We start from the raw sequence: 15,234 nt of genomic DNA, 5'->3' as shown, positions 1-15,234 counted from the left end.
TGCACATATAAAATTATCAGTTTTTTCATCTGATGACTAGCTAGCTCCATATCCGAGTTACATAACATACTAGTTTCAAGTTTACGAGCGTTTCAGGACAGACATAACAAAGTCCTTGCGTCAAATGGGGGTGAGCTACGCACGTCCATATCGCATTTGAGCATTTCAGTTCGGCGTGAAGCTCCAACTGCGGTCAGTGCATCGATCGTTGAAAGGAATCCTGTGAGATTAAGAACCGGAGGGGCAACAGGAAGAGTTCCTCCAGGAAGATCTAGAATTTGAAGTATTTGCTTGCCATTCACAGGAAGCTGCATCAAAGGCACAGAGAATGCTTCTTGCTTTGCCTTGGTGCGTAGTTTAACATGTGATCCGACTTCGAGATGGTTCGTCGACAGAGAAATGTAATCAGGAAAATTGGGATAAAGCATTACATAGGCGCGAAGGAAGACAAGTTCAATGAAAAACTTTTTCCATGACTTAGTCCAACGGTTTGAACGGACGTCGGGGACTACGATGTTGTCGAGTTTGAATGTTATTTCAGAGAAACGGATGGCGAGGTAGTCGTGAAACTCGCTCCAGTGTTCTGGGAAGTAGACAGCACCCCAACTGCAAGGGATCTGTGAAAAGTAGGGGCTAAACTTCGGAATATCGTTTTCAAGGAAAATATGCGACGCGTTGAATGATCTGCGGCCGTCTGGATGAAGCTCTATACTTTTTTGTTGGTAGAGACTTATACCAAATAAGTTGGGGTATTTCCCGATGGATTCGCCATACCTGTAGGGGTTCTGTGAGATACCTTATTGCGCCGGGGGGAGCATATGGCATACCGGTAACGTAGAAGTGACATCTTGATCCACGGATAAAATAATGGCGATAGTTCGACATCGTCTTCTAGAAGTAGTCCATAGGAGTCATTGGTATGGGGGTACCAGGACTCCACAACAGCAGGAAGTAGACCGCCGTGAATGATACGATGGTGTACGAACAGGCTACCGTGACGCCACGAGAAACGTTTGACCACTTGCGTTGTTTCATAGTCGGCCGACTGCTCTAGGTGTATACGCATATCGATGCTATCACCAAAGAATAATCCGCTGGAGATAGATGAAAGTAATCGTGCCAAGGAGCTGGGCCTATCTTTCGTGATAACGCTTATGGTAAGGCGTGGTCGATGCCAATCTGTTGCGCGAGGGTGAGGAGACAAATACTGAGTAGTATACTGCGAATCGTACCACGCCACTCTGCTTCTGTCAACGAGGCCATCCATGAACAATACGGTAGATCTTTTCGAGATATATGGATGTTAGTGGCACCATGTATACGGTGATCCATCTCAGCCAGAGTGATAAGAACGGTAGAGTTAGGATCGAACCCGGAATGAATATCAACAGACATCAGACTCTTGAACTCAAGTACACAGGAACCAGTGCGCATACGGTCATATGATAGCCCAGAACGAGTATCAAGGAGGTTGTGTACTTTCGTTCCATTGGATTGCAGAGAACAAATGACCGGTGCAAACAGGCGTAGTTCCTCAAGCGTCGAAAATATCGTGATGAAGACGTTGGTGAGGCGCTCCGATAGCACAGGCTGATCCCTTCCAATGTCTTCGACAAGTATTTCATTTGACGAAATATTCGATATGTGAGACGACCGAGCCCCGGAGTCATTGAGATTGCACCAGTCTTGGTTTTCTCGGGTGTCCGAATCATGTAGAGGAAAAACAAGACCACCGAATTCACCGAACATGCACTTGGACACAATCTCACCAAACTCCTGCCAAGTCTGCGGATTGCCTCCAAGGCCCCGTACCACATTGGTCGGCATTACGAAGGGCGGTACGAGGTACGAAGCAGTTTGAATTGAGGATGAAGGCGACAAGCAGAGGAATTCAGTCGAAGAGAGACGTATTCCACGCGGCCCCTTAGGATAAACCAAAGACGTTGGGTGAAGTAGTAGTTCTTGAGAAGTTGGATCGATATCCTCTAATCCTCGTTCGTCTGTTACGAGGATCCAATCACTGTTAGATGAAGACAGCGATTCAAATACGGCGGCGACAAGACTATCTGAATTTCTCCGTGGTATTATCGAATAAACAGCATGGTGAGAAGATTTTTCGGACAGTATGAGATCCCTCAGACTGTGTTCCACTTCGAGAGATATTGATTCTGGGCAGAGCAAGAGAACTTGGCGAACAGATGGAGATCCAAAGAAAGAAAGGGCATTTCGAAGGTCAGATAGACCATATGAATTGAGGGGAATAACAACGGCCAGTGTGGGTTGTGAAAGAGTGCTGAAAACGTTCTCAGATCGTGAAGCTACCTGAACTTGAGTGTTTACGTTGATAGGTGGTCCAGAGAATATCTGTGTTGCAGAGAGTAGTAGTCTCCTGGATTCTAACGTGATCGAAATTAAAAGAGAAAAGGCTACGAGGATGGACAGAGTGACAAGGCAGCAGTGAAGGGATGGGTGATTCATGGCTAGTGGAGGAGGCAGTTCAAGGATTAGATCAGGTCCAGCGACGGACACGTCGACGGCTATGATCCTGTGTCTACCGCTGCATCCTTTTCCTTATACTCCTCCACCGGCAGTAACAACCACTCTCACACTCGACATAATCTACACTCTTTTCACTCCATTCAATGGCGTCGACGAGTAGAAAACCATCAGAGGATGCTGCAGAATTGAAGAAAGCAATGGCCACTGCTGCGTCCGACACCAGTACTAGACACTTACAGCTATCTGCGGGTTAGTGGTTGCTACTTCTCGACTGGTGTAGCTCTAAAATTGAGACCATAACAGTTCCACCGGTACTTTGCTACTGTCTCGCCTCGATTCTGATGACACTTGTGAACAAGGTTCAGCTTATCTACAATGGCTCACCCACGTCCTCAACTTACATTTCAACAGTTTGTAGTATCCGGCGCACATTTTTCAATGAACTTCTTGCTCTTATGCATTCAATCGAGCGTGTGTATAGCATGTGTCGTGCTTGTGAAGAAGATGGGCATTATATCGTTTAGATCATTCAACTGGCAAGACGCGAAGACATGGTTTCCTATAAGCTTCATGCTAGCGTTGGTGATATACACTGGCTCGAAAAGTTTGGTAGGTGCGAACCTGCACTTGAGTGAACCGTAACCTCAAAATTTCATCACTAGCAATTTCTCAGTATACCTGTATACACGATTTTCAAGAACCTAACTATTATCCTGATCGTAAGTGTATCCACTTTTGAATCCGTGTTGAATCCGTTCATTGTCGTAAACTAGGCTTATGGTGAAGTCGTTTGGTTTGGCGGAACAGTGACAAGCCTCACTTTTGTATCATTTGTCCTTATGGTCAGTCCTCAATTGTTCTCCAATCTTTTCGTCGTCCCTGAAGGTGGTTCATAGGTTCTATCGTCTGTGATTGCGGCTTGGTCGGATGTAACCAATGCCTTAGCTGAAACGACCCCAATGATGGGGTCCCATAGAACGTTGAATTCTCTACAAGATATAACCGACGTAATGTATAAACTCAATATCGGGTACTTTTGGATGTTCGTCAACTGCTTGACTAGTGCCGCATACGTGAGTAGCGGTAAATTTCATTAATCAGTTCTCTTTGACACCGCAATTCATTTCATGTTGTAGGTTTTGACAATGCGAAAACGAATCAAAGTTACTGGATTTTCTGATTGGGATTCGATGTTCTACTCAAATCTTCTTTCTATCCCCGTTCTCGCAATTTTTTCTTTTGTGGTAGAGGACTGGGGTATTGAGAATTTGAACCGCAATTTGTGAGTTACTGAAATGTTTACAACGCTCCAGTTCCTTATCATTGCTCGCAGTCCCGAAGAGACACGAAAGTTCTTGTTGTTTGTTATCGCCTTTTCTGGTGCTGCCGCTGTCGGTATCTCTTATACGACTGCGTGGTGTATTCGAGTGACGAGCAGTACAACCTACAGGTGAGTTTTTACAACTGATCGTCGGAGTCAATGCGGCCAATTCATGAATTCCGGCGATAACAGTATGGTTGGCGCACTAAACAAATTGCCTGTGGCAGCATCGGGTATGCTGTTTTTCGGTGACCCTGTTACGACTGGCTCCGTGTCCGCCGTCGCTGTTGGGTTCTTTGCTGGAGTGTTGTATGCAGTCGCGAAGAACAATCAGAAGAAAGTCGAGAGTCGGACACAGGCTGATGCTATCATACCTTTAACATCTCGGAAGCCGTAGTCAAATGTCCCTTCGATAGACTTAGGAGTTGAAGCGTATATACGACAAGAGAAACTGAATGAGCGCGAGCCCAAACGGCCGACCTAAGCCGATTACACCCGCGCGTCATACTTATCTCTGCAATTTCAAACTATCACCATCGCTTTCTCCTTCTCCTCCCCCTCCATTACTCTCAGTTCGATCAGGGAAACGAGACTAGACCTAAAATAAACGTCGATCCTGGATTCCAGTCACTCTATCACAATGAGCTCGTCGACATTACATCCTCCCAGGTTGGCCCAAATGTTTGCGGGGTCGCCCAGTGCACCTGGAACGCCGGTACATTCCATCCAGACAATGCGAAGGAAGGCAGCTGGCCACGGCGGTCCTTTGACCAAGATCCTCGTCGCCAATCGTGGTGTAAGTGGATTCGATCGATGAGGGAGTACATGAGCTGAGACCAATGTAGGAAATCGCGATACGTGTTTTCCGTACAGCTCATGAGCTCGCTATGCACACCGTTGCGATCTACTCTTATGAGGATCGTCTGTCTGCTCACCGTCAGAAGGTACGATGACCTCTTGAAACTTTCACCCAATCGGATACCATCGCTCAATTTTGCAACAGTCTGATGAAGCGTACCAAGTCGGAAAGGGATTAACTCCTGTAGCTGCATATCTCGCCCAGGATGAAATTATCAAAGTCGCTCTGGAGCACGGTGTAGATATGATTCACCCAGGGTACGCAAATTTTACTGCGCCCACCACACATGGCATCTCACTCTAAACTAGTTATGGTTTCCTATCCGAGAACGCCGGATTCGCGAAAAAGGTAGAGCAAGCTGGAATTGCTTTCATTGGGCCCTCCCCAGAGGTTATCGATGGTCTCGGTGACAAGACCAAAGCGCGTACTTTAGGTGAGTTTCATTTCCATGACGCGTCACGGCGAGCTTATTGCGGCTGTCTGAAGCTATGAAGGTGGGCGTGCCTGTGGTACCTGGAACTCCAGGGCCTGTCGATACCTATGAGAATGGAGAAGGCTTCATCAAGGAATATGGTTTCCCAGGTCTGTTAATAATGTCGCTTTTCGCTGAAAGATTCGAGCTTCATGTCCGATAGTTATCATAAAGGCCGCCATGGGCGGAGGTGGACGTGGAATGCGCGTTGTTCGCGAACAATCCGACTTCAAGAACGCGTTCGAGCGTGCGGTTAGTGAGGCAAAGTCTGCATTTGGCGATGGAACAGTCTTTATCGAACGTTTTCTGGAACGTCCTCGCCACATCGAGGTCCAGCTTCTCGCAGACGCCCAAGGCAACACGATCCACCTTTTCGAACGTGATTGTTCGGTGCAGAGAAGGCATCAAAAGGTTGTTGAAGTCGCTCCGGCTACTCACCTTCCGGAGGAGGTGAGGCAAGCTATCCTGGATGACGCAATCAAGTTGGCCAAGAGTGTCGGTTATCGTAACGCTGGCACGGCAGAATTCCTCGTCGACCAAATGGGAAGACATTACTTCATTGAGATAAACCCTCGTATTCAAGTCGAGCACACCATCACGGGTGAGGACTGAATGAAGCATCCCTGGTACAGTAGGCACGTACTGATGCATATCTTCCACAGAGGAGATTACCGGCATCGACATTGTTGCCGCTCAAATCCAAATCGCCGCTGGTGCCACTCTTCCTCAGCTTGGATTGACTCAGGATGCCATCACGAAACGCGGCTTTGCGATTCAGTGCCGTGTTACGACAGAAGACGCGTCTCAGGGATTCCAGCCAGATACCGGAAAGATTGAAGTTTATCGCAGTGCTGGTGGCAACGGTGTTCGCCTGGACGCATCTTCAGGCTTTGCTGGTGCCCAGATCACGGTGAGCATATCTGAACTATTGTGAGGTTCTCGACTGAAGGTTTCGCTCGTCAGCCACACTACGACAGTTTACTAGTCAAGTGTAGTGTCAGTGGTACTACGTATGAAGTCGCAAGGCGAAAAATGTTACGTGCATTGGTAGAATTCCGTATTCGTGGTGTCAAGGTACGCACCTTTATGTGGCGGAGGAAGGCACGACTCGACTTTATACGTTTAGACAAATATCCCCTTCTTGTTCAGACTGTTGACGCACGACGTTTTTATCGGCGGAAAGACTTGGACCACGGTCAGCTTCTCGAAATGGGGTTCTGGAATCCATTCAGCTAAAAATTGACTTCAGTTCATTGACGACACACCCGATCTATTCAAGCTCGTCCAGAGTCAAAATCGTGCTCAGAAGTTGTTAGCTTATCTCGGGGACCTTGCCGTTAATGGTAGTTCAATCAAAGGTCAAACGGTATGTCGTGTCCTATAGAATTGTTCGGGGTTTGGTTTAGAGTTAATCTCTTCGTTCCAGGGCGAGCCAGGCCTAAAGGAAGAGGTCGTTATACCAAAGTTAGCTAACCGGGAAGATCCCAATGGGCCACCACTCGACACCTCCGTCCCGTGCGAATTGGGTTGGCGTAACATCATCGTCGAAAACGGACCTGAGGCATTCGCTAAAGCCGTTAGAGAGTACCCTGGTTGTCTGATCATGGACACTACTTGGCGTGACGCTCATCAATCCCTTCTCGCGACCCGCCTCAGAACGACGGATATGGTCAACATTGCGAAGGAGACGAGTTGGGCTCTGGCCAATTCCTACAGTCTGGAGTGCTGGGGCGGTGCAACCTTTGACGTTGCGATGAGATTCTTATATGAAGATCCTTGGGAACGATTGGTATACTCCTCTACAAGCTTACTTCTCGGATGGGTTATCTCATCAGAACTTCTCAGCGCACTCTTCGTAAGTTGGTGCCGAACATTCCCTTCCAAGCTTTGGTTCGTGGCGCCAATGGTGTAGGTTATACAAGTTATCCGTAAGCTCGCCACCCACCTTCATGCATAATGAAGATTCTCAACCCTCCTCGACAGGGATAATGCGATCTACGACTTTTCTAAGAAAGCGGTCGAGAATGGCTTGGATATCTTCCGAGTCTTTGACTCTTTGAATTATTTCGGTGTGTAAACTTTATTTTACCTCTTGTTCTTCTCCTAGCTGACATTGAGGATTCTATGCAGAAAATGTAAGTCAGCAGTGACGTACTTTTTCTGGAGCTAATCTACACACGAACTCTAGATGCGGCTAGGTATCGATGCTGCTAAGAAGGCTGGTGGTGTTTGCGAGGCTGTTGTCTGTTACAGTGGTGACGTTGCGAGCCCGAAAGAGACAAAGTACACCCTGCAATATTATCTGGATTTGGTGGATCAGCTTGTCAAGGAAGGAATTCACGTTCTTGGAATCAAGGATATGGCTGGTTTGCTAAAACCGACGGCTGCGAAAATGTTGGTCAATCTTGTTCACACTTGACATTCGTTTGCTTACGAGTCCTTCTTAAACCTTTAGGCTCGTCAGCGCTATTCGGAAAGCCCACCCCGATATCCCTATCCATGTGCACTCTCATGACACTGCCGGCATTGCTACTGCCAGTATGCTCGCTGCAGCTGAAGCTGGAGCCGATGTTGTTGATGTGGCTATTGATAGTAAGCATTCTTTTTTCCTCCCCTGCCACCCCGTTTTAGTGGTTTCTTGGTGATAGTATTGATCCTTGTCTCGAATAGGTATGTCCGGTCTTACTTCTCAGCCTTCCATGGGAGCGGTTTGTATGGCGCTTGAACAGACATCGCTTGGAACTGGGATCCGGTATGAGGACATTCAAGCTCTGAACCTTTATTGGAGCCAGGTTAGGGTGCTGTACAGCTGCTTCGAGGCGAATGTGAAGGCGTCGGATTCGAGTGTGTTCGATCATGAAATGCCAGGTGGGCAGTACACGAATCTTATGGTGGGTGACATCAGGGACTTCTCCCGCGAATGTTCCTTTGCTCACGCTCACTTAGTTCCAAGCCTCTCAACTTGGTCTCGGTACCCAATGGGCCGGTGAGTTACACTATTCTATGACGAAGTTACGGCAAATCTCACGCGAATGTTGTTATTATTATAGTCATCAAACAAAAGTATATCGAAGCCAATGAACTTGTGAGTCGTCTTGGCCTTGGTGCTCGTGGAGCGGGGTTCTGAAGTCTTTCGTCTTTTTGTGGTTAGTGCGGCAACATTATCAAGGTATCAGATTTCCAATTTCTCCTTCCTGTTCCTGAGAACTTATCTGTGTTTTATGTGCTTAGGTTACTCCCTCATCCAAAGTGGTGGGTGACTTCGCACAATGGATGACGTCAAACATGTTCTCGAAACAAGACGTTCTAGAGCGTGCTGAAAGTCTTGATTTCCCATCGTCCGTCGTTGAGTTCTTCCAGGGGTACCTTGGTCAGCCTGTGGGTGGGTTCCCGGAGCCTTTGAGGACAAAGGTCATCCGAAATAAACCACGGATCGATGGACGGCCTGGTGCTGGGATGGAACCGATTGATTTCAAGAAGTTGAAGCAGGAGCTGAGGGCCAAGTTTGGGAAACACATAACTGATGCGGATGTTACGAGTTATGTGATGTATCCTAAGGTATGTGCCACCCTTTTTTGGCCCTGCGGAGGTATTGCGGACTCATTCCCGATCTTGTTTTACAGGTGTTCGAAGAGTATCAAGGTTTCATAGACAAGTACGGAGATTTGAGTGTTCTGCCCACGCGGTACTTCTTGGGAAGGCCAGACATCGGGGAAGAGATGCATATTTCGATCGAGAAAGGCAAGACACTCATCATCAGGCTTATGGCTGTGGGACCTGTCGTTGAGGGGAAGTCGCAGAGAGATGTATGGTTTGAAGTCAATGGCGAGGTCCGTGATCGGTTCTTTTTCATAAAAAATTTTTTTTTGCGCTGTTTGAGGGGGGGACTGACTACATCGCACCCTTCCTTCTCCTTGCTGCTCCGCTCAATCTTCGCCATCAAACGGAAAACGAACGCAACAGGTCCGAGCTGTATCTGTTGAAGACAAGAACTCCGCCGTCGAGACAGTTTCGCGGGAGAAGGCTAGTAACGATCCCGGATCTGTCGGTGCACCCATGTCTGGTGTCGTTGTCGAGGTGAGGGTCAAAGAAGGACAGGAAATCAAGAAGGGAGACCCTATTTGCGTCATGAGTGCGATGAAGGTATGCTAGATTGGATGGATATTTTTGGTGTTGTGTTTCTGATGTTTTCCCGTAACACGCAGATGGAATCGGCGGTTACGGCTCCTGTGTCTGGTCATATCAAGAGAGTTGCAGTTCAAGAAGGTTGGTTGGCTTTTTTGCGATTTTGATTGAAATGTTTGGTTTCTGATGTAAAAAAAAATCTATTTAGGCGACTCGATAAACCAGGGGGATCTTACTGTCGAGATTGTACACTAGAGAAAGCGGTCGATGTAAATATTATGATAACATGTTGGATCCTGCGTGGAGCCGTTGTACACATTCGTAATGCAATTCCTTGATTAGTTCCTGTAAAAAGAAAGAAATGAGTGCGAGGGTAATAAGTAAGAATGTAGACGTACCGCTGCAGGTTTAACGGAATTCATAAGGCCTACGCCTGTTCCGGCCCAGACGACAATACGAGCGGTGTCCCCGAGAGCTAACCCTGCGATGTACCGTTTATTGAGGTTTTCAGGATCGAGACCATTTTCGAAATCTTGTACGGTCTCGTTCCGAATTCCACGACCGTCAACGCCAGAAGGGAATTCAAGGGTGTTTCTAGCAATGTCGAAAGCCATAGTTCGAACAGTAGAGGTGGAGTCTGAATTGATGAGAACCTGTCGTTGGGCAGGGGAATAGAAGGATTCAGAGGTGAGGAGGAAGCGTGTACCTAGGACAGCGCCGGAAGCACCGAGAGTCAACATGGAAGCGATATGGGAACCGGTTGCGAGGCCTCCTGCTGCGAGGATGGGTGTGGTGGAAGAGAAGGGGAGGATGGAAGGAAGGAAAGCTGAGAGTGGTGGAGAAGAAGAGAGGCCGTGTCCTCCTGATTCGTTTCCTGGAGAGAATTGGGGGGTAAGCACGATTGGAGTAATATAACTATTGTAGATGTTTAACAACCTTGACAAACGAGAACATCAGCCTTCCATTCTTCAATTGCAGTTCGGCCTTCTTGAACTGTGTTGGCAAGAATGAAAATGATCGTTTTTGGGCTATGTTTACGGACGAGATGGACCCATTTGCCGAGGTTGGTACCGAAAGAGAACCAGATTGCTTGAACAGAGTTGGATAGTGCTGTTTTCAGGGTGGGCGGAATGGACTCGGAGGGGTCCTCTTCTTTGTCGAGTTGCCAGCCAAAGTAGCCTACGCCGACAGGGAGGATGGTGTCTGAAGGAGAAGGAGGGAGAAGTGAACGAGCGAGAGAGATTTCGGATTGAAGCCATTCTGGGGATTTGTAGCCTGTTTGATTGTTGAAGGACGTGTGCTTTGAGCGGATACGAGTGAAGAGATACCTGCGGGTATGAATCCGAAGGCTCCTGGTAGGTATTATAAGCTGAGATTGAAGAACGAAAAAAAAAAAAAAACCGCACCGGCAATCCTGGCTTGCGCAGCTAATGCTCCGCCAGCTGCAGCAGCCATCGGAGGGACGACTATTGGCGTCGAAGTTCCTGCGAGAAATGAATGAGCAAAAAATCATAGAAGTAGACAACTTCAAGGACACACCGAGGAGTTGAGTGAGTTTGGTGATGATACGCGTTGAAGACATGCTTTTTGGCGGTGAGCTTAAAGGCGTCTTACTCATTGAGGCTTTTGCGATTGGTAAGGCTTCAAGACATAGTAAGCGATTGAGCGCGCAGAAATGGGTCCTGACAAGTTCTCGAATTGTCAGTCCCGCGAAGCCACAATAATCCGTCTGTCGTCAAGTAATTAACGAAATATGAATCCGATTTATGTGGATCTCTAAGCCCTGTTTCCATTGGGATCTACGCTCACGACATCATTTAACCGGGTTAACCGCCTCAGGCTTTGCGTTGAAGTCGGTAGCAGGGACCCCTTTCAAGTCGCACTTCAGGGATGAAAGCGCACTTGATGACTGCTAGTATGTCCCTGATATCAGCGCTGGACCTTAGCCAAGGGCTTGGCCTCCCCCCCGTCCCCCCGCTTCACTTCACGTCTCGGTTAAGATGATAGTCGGGAACGAGCTAATGGGACCTTCTGACTTGAAGGTTGCGACAAAACGAATAGAATATATAATAGCTCAAGAGAGCCAATGGCAATAATTCTCGATAACAATGTCGGCTTCAAGGGGGTGAAAAAGTCAATTCAGAAACGGTAGCAGCGGTATCTTAACATGCCATCTTGATGAACCCAGACGAATGGGACTTGCTAGAACCAAGTGCATGGTTCCGAAGCTAGCTTTTGATTTATGAGGACCCTGCGAGGACCGTAAAAACTGGATCAAGTCGGATGGGTATATGTACGGGGAAGAATCTGGATGAGACTGGCTCCAGCCTCGAAGCGCCAAGAGGATGATGAATCCCGAGCTTGCCGACGACCAGCGGACCTGGACTTGACTTGCCTGTCACCACTTCAAGCCACCACTGGAATATCCAGTAGTAGGGATATTCAACTTGCCGCTTTTACATTGGTTCTACTTGCCTTCTTTACCGCCTTCCAAGTATTATATCTTTTTTAGTGCGACATTTCGTTGACCGTCGCCTCTGGAAACGTGATGGGACTAGGAGGAGTGGGTCATGGGAAGGCTTTTCTGAAAAGTTTCCGCTTCGCTTCCGCACCAGAAAGCTGGTTGCGGGTGCGGGGATTGGGGAACAGGATTTATTATTTAATTTCAACCCTGACCATAGCGACCGACGCACGTTCGTTCTTGTTCAGCATCATTCGGTGGGGGGGGGCAGCCTAAAGTCAGCTGGAATTTATGTGGCGTACTTTGCGTGAGCAATACCCTCAGATGCTGGTTCTTGACTTGATCTACCCTATGAAAGAAGCGCATTGTCCGACACTGACGAAGCTTTCATGACCGTCGACCGCGGTGCTGAAATATTTTTGCAGGCCTGGGCCTGAGGACCGGCCATTAAACATTTCAAAAGAATATACGAGTGGTAGGTGGTAAGATGGCCGAGCGGTTAAGGCGTGTGACTCAAGCTGCAATGCAAAAGCTTCCCTTCTCATGGGAGAAATCCCGCCTGGGTTCAAGTCCCAGTCTTACCATTCATTTTTGCCTATAGTCGAGTTACGCGTTTCGGTGGTCATGAATGGCGTCACTCCCTCGAGATATGTAATTAATTTTCTTCGGCTGCCTACCTACACGCCTAATTAAAATGGACACCCTCTGCCTCTGTGGGGCCTTGTCTGCTGAAGCCAATGTATAACTTGGTATATACCGCTACCCATTCGTTCATCCCACCTGTCAAACTCCAGTCGTCGTGCGTGATATGATATTTCCAGGAGACGGAAGATGTGATTGTGAGGACCAGATCCGAAAGTTGAGGCCTTGAGGTTGGACTGACCTCGCGGGAAGTGGTCGTGATAGGGAAGGGAAGCTGCTCTGATAGAAGGGGGGGGTTAATGCGAGCGGGATTTGACGGATTTGCGTTGCTTGAGGGGTTGCACGGCAATATATTGCCCAAGAAACCAAGAAGAAACTGCCAGAAATTTGTTTGAAAGGAACATACCGGACTTGCCTGTACGTCGGTTTCAATTTTGTTTTTTTCAATGAGTGCAGCGCCACTGGCAAGTGCGTGGACCTGGTGAAAATCATAGTCGTTCCGGGAATCGCGCTTTTGACCAAGGATGAGTGTTTGGCAGCTCTGTTGGCAGCGAAGATTAAACGGTACCGATGGCTGAAGGACGACGAGGACAAGGTCTAGGCTGGAGGTCTCCCGGAACCGTAACGGAGAATGGAGCTAAACTCCGGATAAACAGGTACATACAAAACGATCTCTTTCCAGATCTGCGCCAATGCGCCGGGTGCTGAGAGATCTGGATCTCAGATCCAAACCGCAAGTTTTTATAAAATGACCCATCCACGAGTTTCTTTGCTCACTCACAAATCCCAATGGACGTCGACTACTGCCTTACCTGCCAATGCCATTTCGAAGCTGGCCCCTTCAATCCCTACTGCTCCATCCAATGTCGTCCAGCATCATCCAACCACCACCACCACCTCGTCGCCGACAACGACGACGCTTACGATGATGACGACGAGCCTGTATACCATTACGTTCAGGATACCTCTTACATCAGGCAATGGGCAGCCGCTATTCCCGACGGCTCCCTTCCACACGACAACAACGACGACGACTGCCATCCATCCATTCCCTCGCGTCGTCAAAGTCCCTCTCCTCATCGTTCCCGTTCCCGTCCTAAACTGTTGACGTCGTTGAGCAAACCACCCACGTCGACCACGTCCTCCTCGTTTCATCACGCAGATGTCCTTTCGTCTTCCCCCTCATCAGACTCGTCTTCCCTTGCCACTCCCGTTTCCCCTGCTCTCTCATCCAAGATGCTGGGCATGGTAAAGTCCTGGGTATCACCCTCGAGCGTCCATGACAACGTCTGGTGGACACCCCAATCCACTTCCCAGCAATGCCATACTTTCCTTGCCAACACGGACTCTCACCACCACCATCACGATTCTCCTTCTTCTCCTTCGAAACCCATGACTATCTCCACCACCAAAAAATCAAAATCACACCACCATCACTCCCTTGCCGCGTACGAGGCTTCTTATCTGCCTCAACCACGATACATCCCTTCACGCGGAGGGCTATAGACCCCCCGTACAAAAAAAACCCACTCCACCCATTTGCTTTCTCAGTCGCATTGTTTTTTTTTTCATAGATACCTCACTCACTCGCACGCTACTCGATCATAGAACAAGCTTTCGTTTTCGTTTCCTTACTTACACTGTTTTTGTATAACTGCTATCCCCACCTCATGGTCTTTCTTGATCAAATGTACTTACCACGGCATACAATATCTATCGTGTTGTATCATTCGCACCAGACACACGCAAAAATATAAGGACTGCTGTTATCTGCGACAACAAGTCGGCTGAGGACCTTTTTTTTTTTTAAAAAAAAAAACAACAATATATTTCCGTCTGATGTCGCACTAGGCATTTGAGGGATTGCTACATGTCAAGTTGTCAGAGACAGCTTCTCACGCCATCTGATTTTCTATGATGTCCCAATCGACATCAGAACTACAGCGAACGTTCTCGGCCGTCAAAAAAAAGAAGATCTGCAAGCGTGTGTTCCCTCCCCATGCCAGTGCGACGACGTACCAACAGAAGAAGACGATGACGAACGAACGCCCTTCTGTTCCTGCTTTCCAAACTGACTGAACGTCAACTGACACTCGTACTGACTGGTCACTGGCAACGACGGGAAAAGTGTTCTACTTGCGTTGGTTCGATCGACCATCATTTATCATTAACACTACAGTATCAGTATCATCAAGTTCGAAGACTGTCTCTTACGCCACCTGCAGCAGGGGTTTTTTAGAGCTTCTTTTTCGTGATATATAACTTGTTATGTAGTGGCGGCGAGGAATCGGTTCCTAGCTTTTCGGGTTCATCAAGTTTGTGTTTGCTTTGTTTTTTTTTTTTTTTTGGTGCGGGAGAATCATCTAAAGTTATTTAATTTTATCAAAAACAGCCCACCTAAAATGCTGTTCGAATCAGCGATTTTCCGCCGAAAATTATTAATAATTACCCTTGTATTTTCTTTCGCGACAATCCCTGGTTCTTTACGACACCCGAGGTCGAGTCAGCCCCACGGCCCTTGAAAGTTATATTTTATATTTTATATTTTATATATATTTTACTACATCTTATCTCTCGTCGGGACCCACTGCAGGGCAAGTTCTCGCCGTTCGTTTCGTGAGTTTCTCTCTTCCTATATGGGACCGTCCAAACGGCTATACTACTTATGACCACAAGCGTCCTGTTCAAAGCTGTTCACAGCACCCCCACCCCACTCCTCCTCAAATCATCCAGGGCTGGGCCAAGTAATTGTTTTCGTACATTTTTACTTGGGGCTCCGTCGGTCACTTTGTCCGCCGTGGCACGCTTGATTTTCGCACTCGAGTTATTTTTGTATTGTCCCTAAAAACTGCTTA

General features: G+C 47.7%; 5 protein-coding genes and 1 non-coding gene across 6 annotated transcripts; 4 read left to right on the top strand and 2 right to left on the bottom strand.

Annotated features, from left to right (window-relative positions):
• Window positions 1–92: 92 nt before the first annotated feature.
• Window positions 93–2,494, bottom strand: E1B28_007513 (uncharacterized protein; the record flags this gene model as incomplete). The annotated part of the gene is made up of 3 exons (XM_043152258.1): window positions 1,233–2,494; window positions 828–1,179; window positions 93–774 (listed from the first exon to the last, which is right to left on the bottom strand). The coding sequence occupies exons 1-3, from the start codon at window positions 2,476–2,478 to the stop codon at window positions 93–95; spliced, it is 2,280 nt and encodes a 759-aa protein (XP_043010344.1). The 5' UTR covers window positions 2,479–2,494.
• A 148-nt stretch (window positions 2,495–2,642) lies between these two features.
• Window positions 2,643–4,217, top strand: VRG4 (GDP-mannose transporter into the lumen of the Golgi; the record flags this gene model as incomplete). The annotated part of the gene is made up of 9 exons (XM_043152257.1): window positions 2,643–2,748; window positions 2,803–2,858; window positions 2,911–3,108; window positions 3,162–3,218; window positions 3,273–3,341; window positions 3,396–3,572; window positions 3,636–3,781; window positions 3,833–3,949; window positions 4,013–4,217. The coding sequence occupies 9 exons, from the start codon at window positions 2,643–2,645 to the stop codon at window positions 4,215–4,217; spliced, it is 1,131 nt and encodes a 376-aa protein (XP_043010343.1).
• Window positions 4,218–4,460: 243 nt separating this feature from the next.
• E1B28_007511 (uncharacterized protein) lies at window positions 4,461–9,531 on the top strand (the record flags this gene model as incomplete). Its single annotated transcript, XM_043152256.1, has 25 exons — window positions 4,461–4,616; window positions 4,666–4,764; window positions 4,824–4,936; window positions 4,988–5,112; window positions 5,166–5,261; window positions 5,315–5,752; window positions 5,814–6,061; window positions 6,115–6,225; window positions 6,278–6,346; window positions 6,401–6,517; window positions 6,578–6,940; window positions 6,997–7,079; window positions 7,135–7,220; window positions 7,270–7,286; window positions 7,340–7,545; window positions 7,607–7,743; window positions 7,822–8,042; window positions 8,098–8,137; window positions 8,202–8,236; window positions 8,303–8,320; window positions 8,383–8,709; window positions 8,775–8,981; window positions 9,115–9,294; window positions 9,357–9,417; window positions 9,485–9,531. The coding sequence occupies 25 exons, from the start codon at window positions 4,461–4,463 to the stop codon at window positions 9,529–9,531; spliced, it is 3,600 nt and encodes a 1,199-aa protein (XP_043010342.1).
• On the bottom strand, window positions 9,253–10,996 carry E1B28_007510 (uncharacterized protein). The gene is made up of 7 exons (XM_043152255.1): window positions 10,816–10,996; window positions 10,683–10,760; window positions 10,605–10,628; window positions 10,213–10,551; window positions 9,675–10,150; window positions 9,513–9,621; window positions 9,253–9,459 (listed from the first exon to the last, which is right to left on the bottom strand). The coding sequence occupies exons 1-6, from the start codon at window positions 10,892–10,894 to the stop codon at window positions 9,553–9,555; spliced, it is 1,065 nt and encodes a 354-aa protein (XP_043010341.1). The 5' UTR covers window positions 10,895–10,996; the 3' UTR covers window positions 9,253–9,459; window positions 9,513–9,552.
• Window positions 10,997–12,218: 1,222 nt separating this feature from the next.
• Window positions 12,219–12,321, top strand: E1B28_007509. Its single transcript has one exon. It is a non-coding gene; the product is annotated as a tRNA-Leu (tRNA).
• An 847-nt stretch (window positions 12,322–13,168) lies between these two features.
• E1B28_007508 (uncharacterized protein) lies at window positions 13,169–13,885 on the top strand (the record flags this gene model as incomplete). The annotated part of the gene is made up of 1 exon (XM_043152254.1): window positions 13,169–13,885. The coding sequence occupies one exon, from the start codon at window positions 13,169–13,171 to the stop codon at window positions 13,883–13,885; it is 717 nt and encodes a 238-aa protein (XP_043010340.1).
• Between the last annotated feature and the right edge of the window lie 1,349 nt (window positions 13,886–15,234).

Source organism: Marasmius oreades, chromosome 4, assembly GCF_018924745.1.
Source record: "Marasmius oreades isolate 03SP1 chromosome 4, whole genome shotgun sequence".
Classification (NCBI taxonomy): domain Eukaryota; kingdom Fungi; phylum Basidiomycota; class Agaricomycetes; order Agaricales; family Marasmiaceae; genus Marasmius; species Marasmius oreades.
This window is presented reverse-complemented; position numbering and strand designations above follow the sequence as displayed.

What these genes read in the sequence shown, in the direction of transcription:
- E1B28_007510 (XM_043152255.1), bottom strand. Translation starts at nt 10,894, where the DNA reads ATGAGTAAGACGCCTTTAAGCTCACCGCCAAAAAGCATGTCTTCAACG. An exon ending in TGATGTTCTCGTTTGTCAAG is followed by an intron (nt 10,151 to 10,212) that starts GTTGTTAAACAT and finishes AATTCTCTCCAG; the next exon opens with GAAACGAATCAGGAGGACAC. An exon ending in ATTCCGTTAAACCTGCAGCG is followed by an intron (nt 9,622 to 9,674) that starts GTACGTCTACAT and finishes TTCTTTTTACAG; the next exon opens with GAACTAATCAAGGAATTGCA.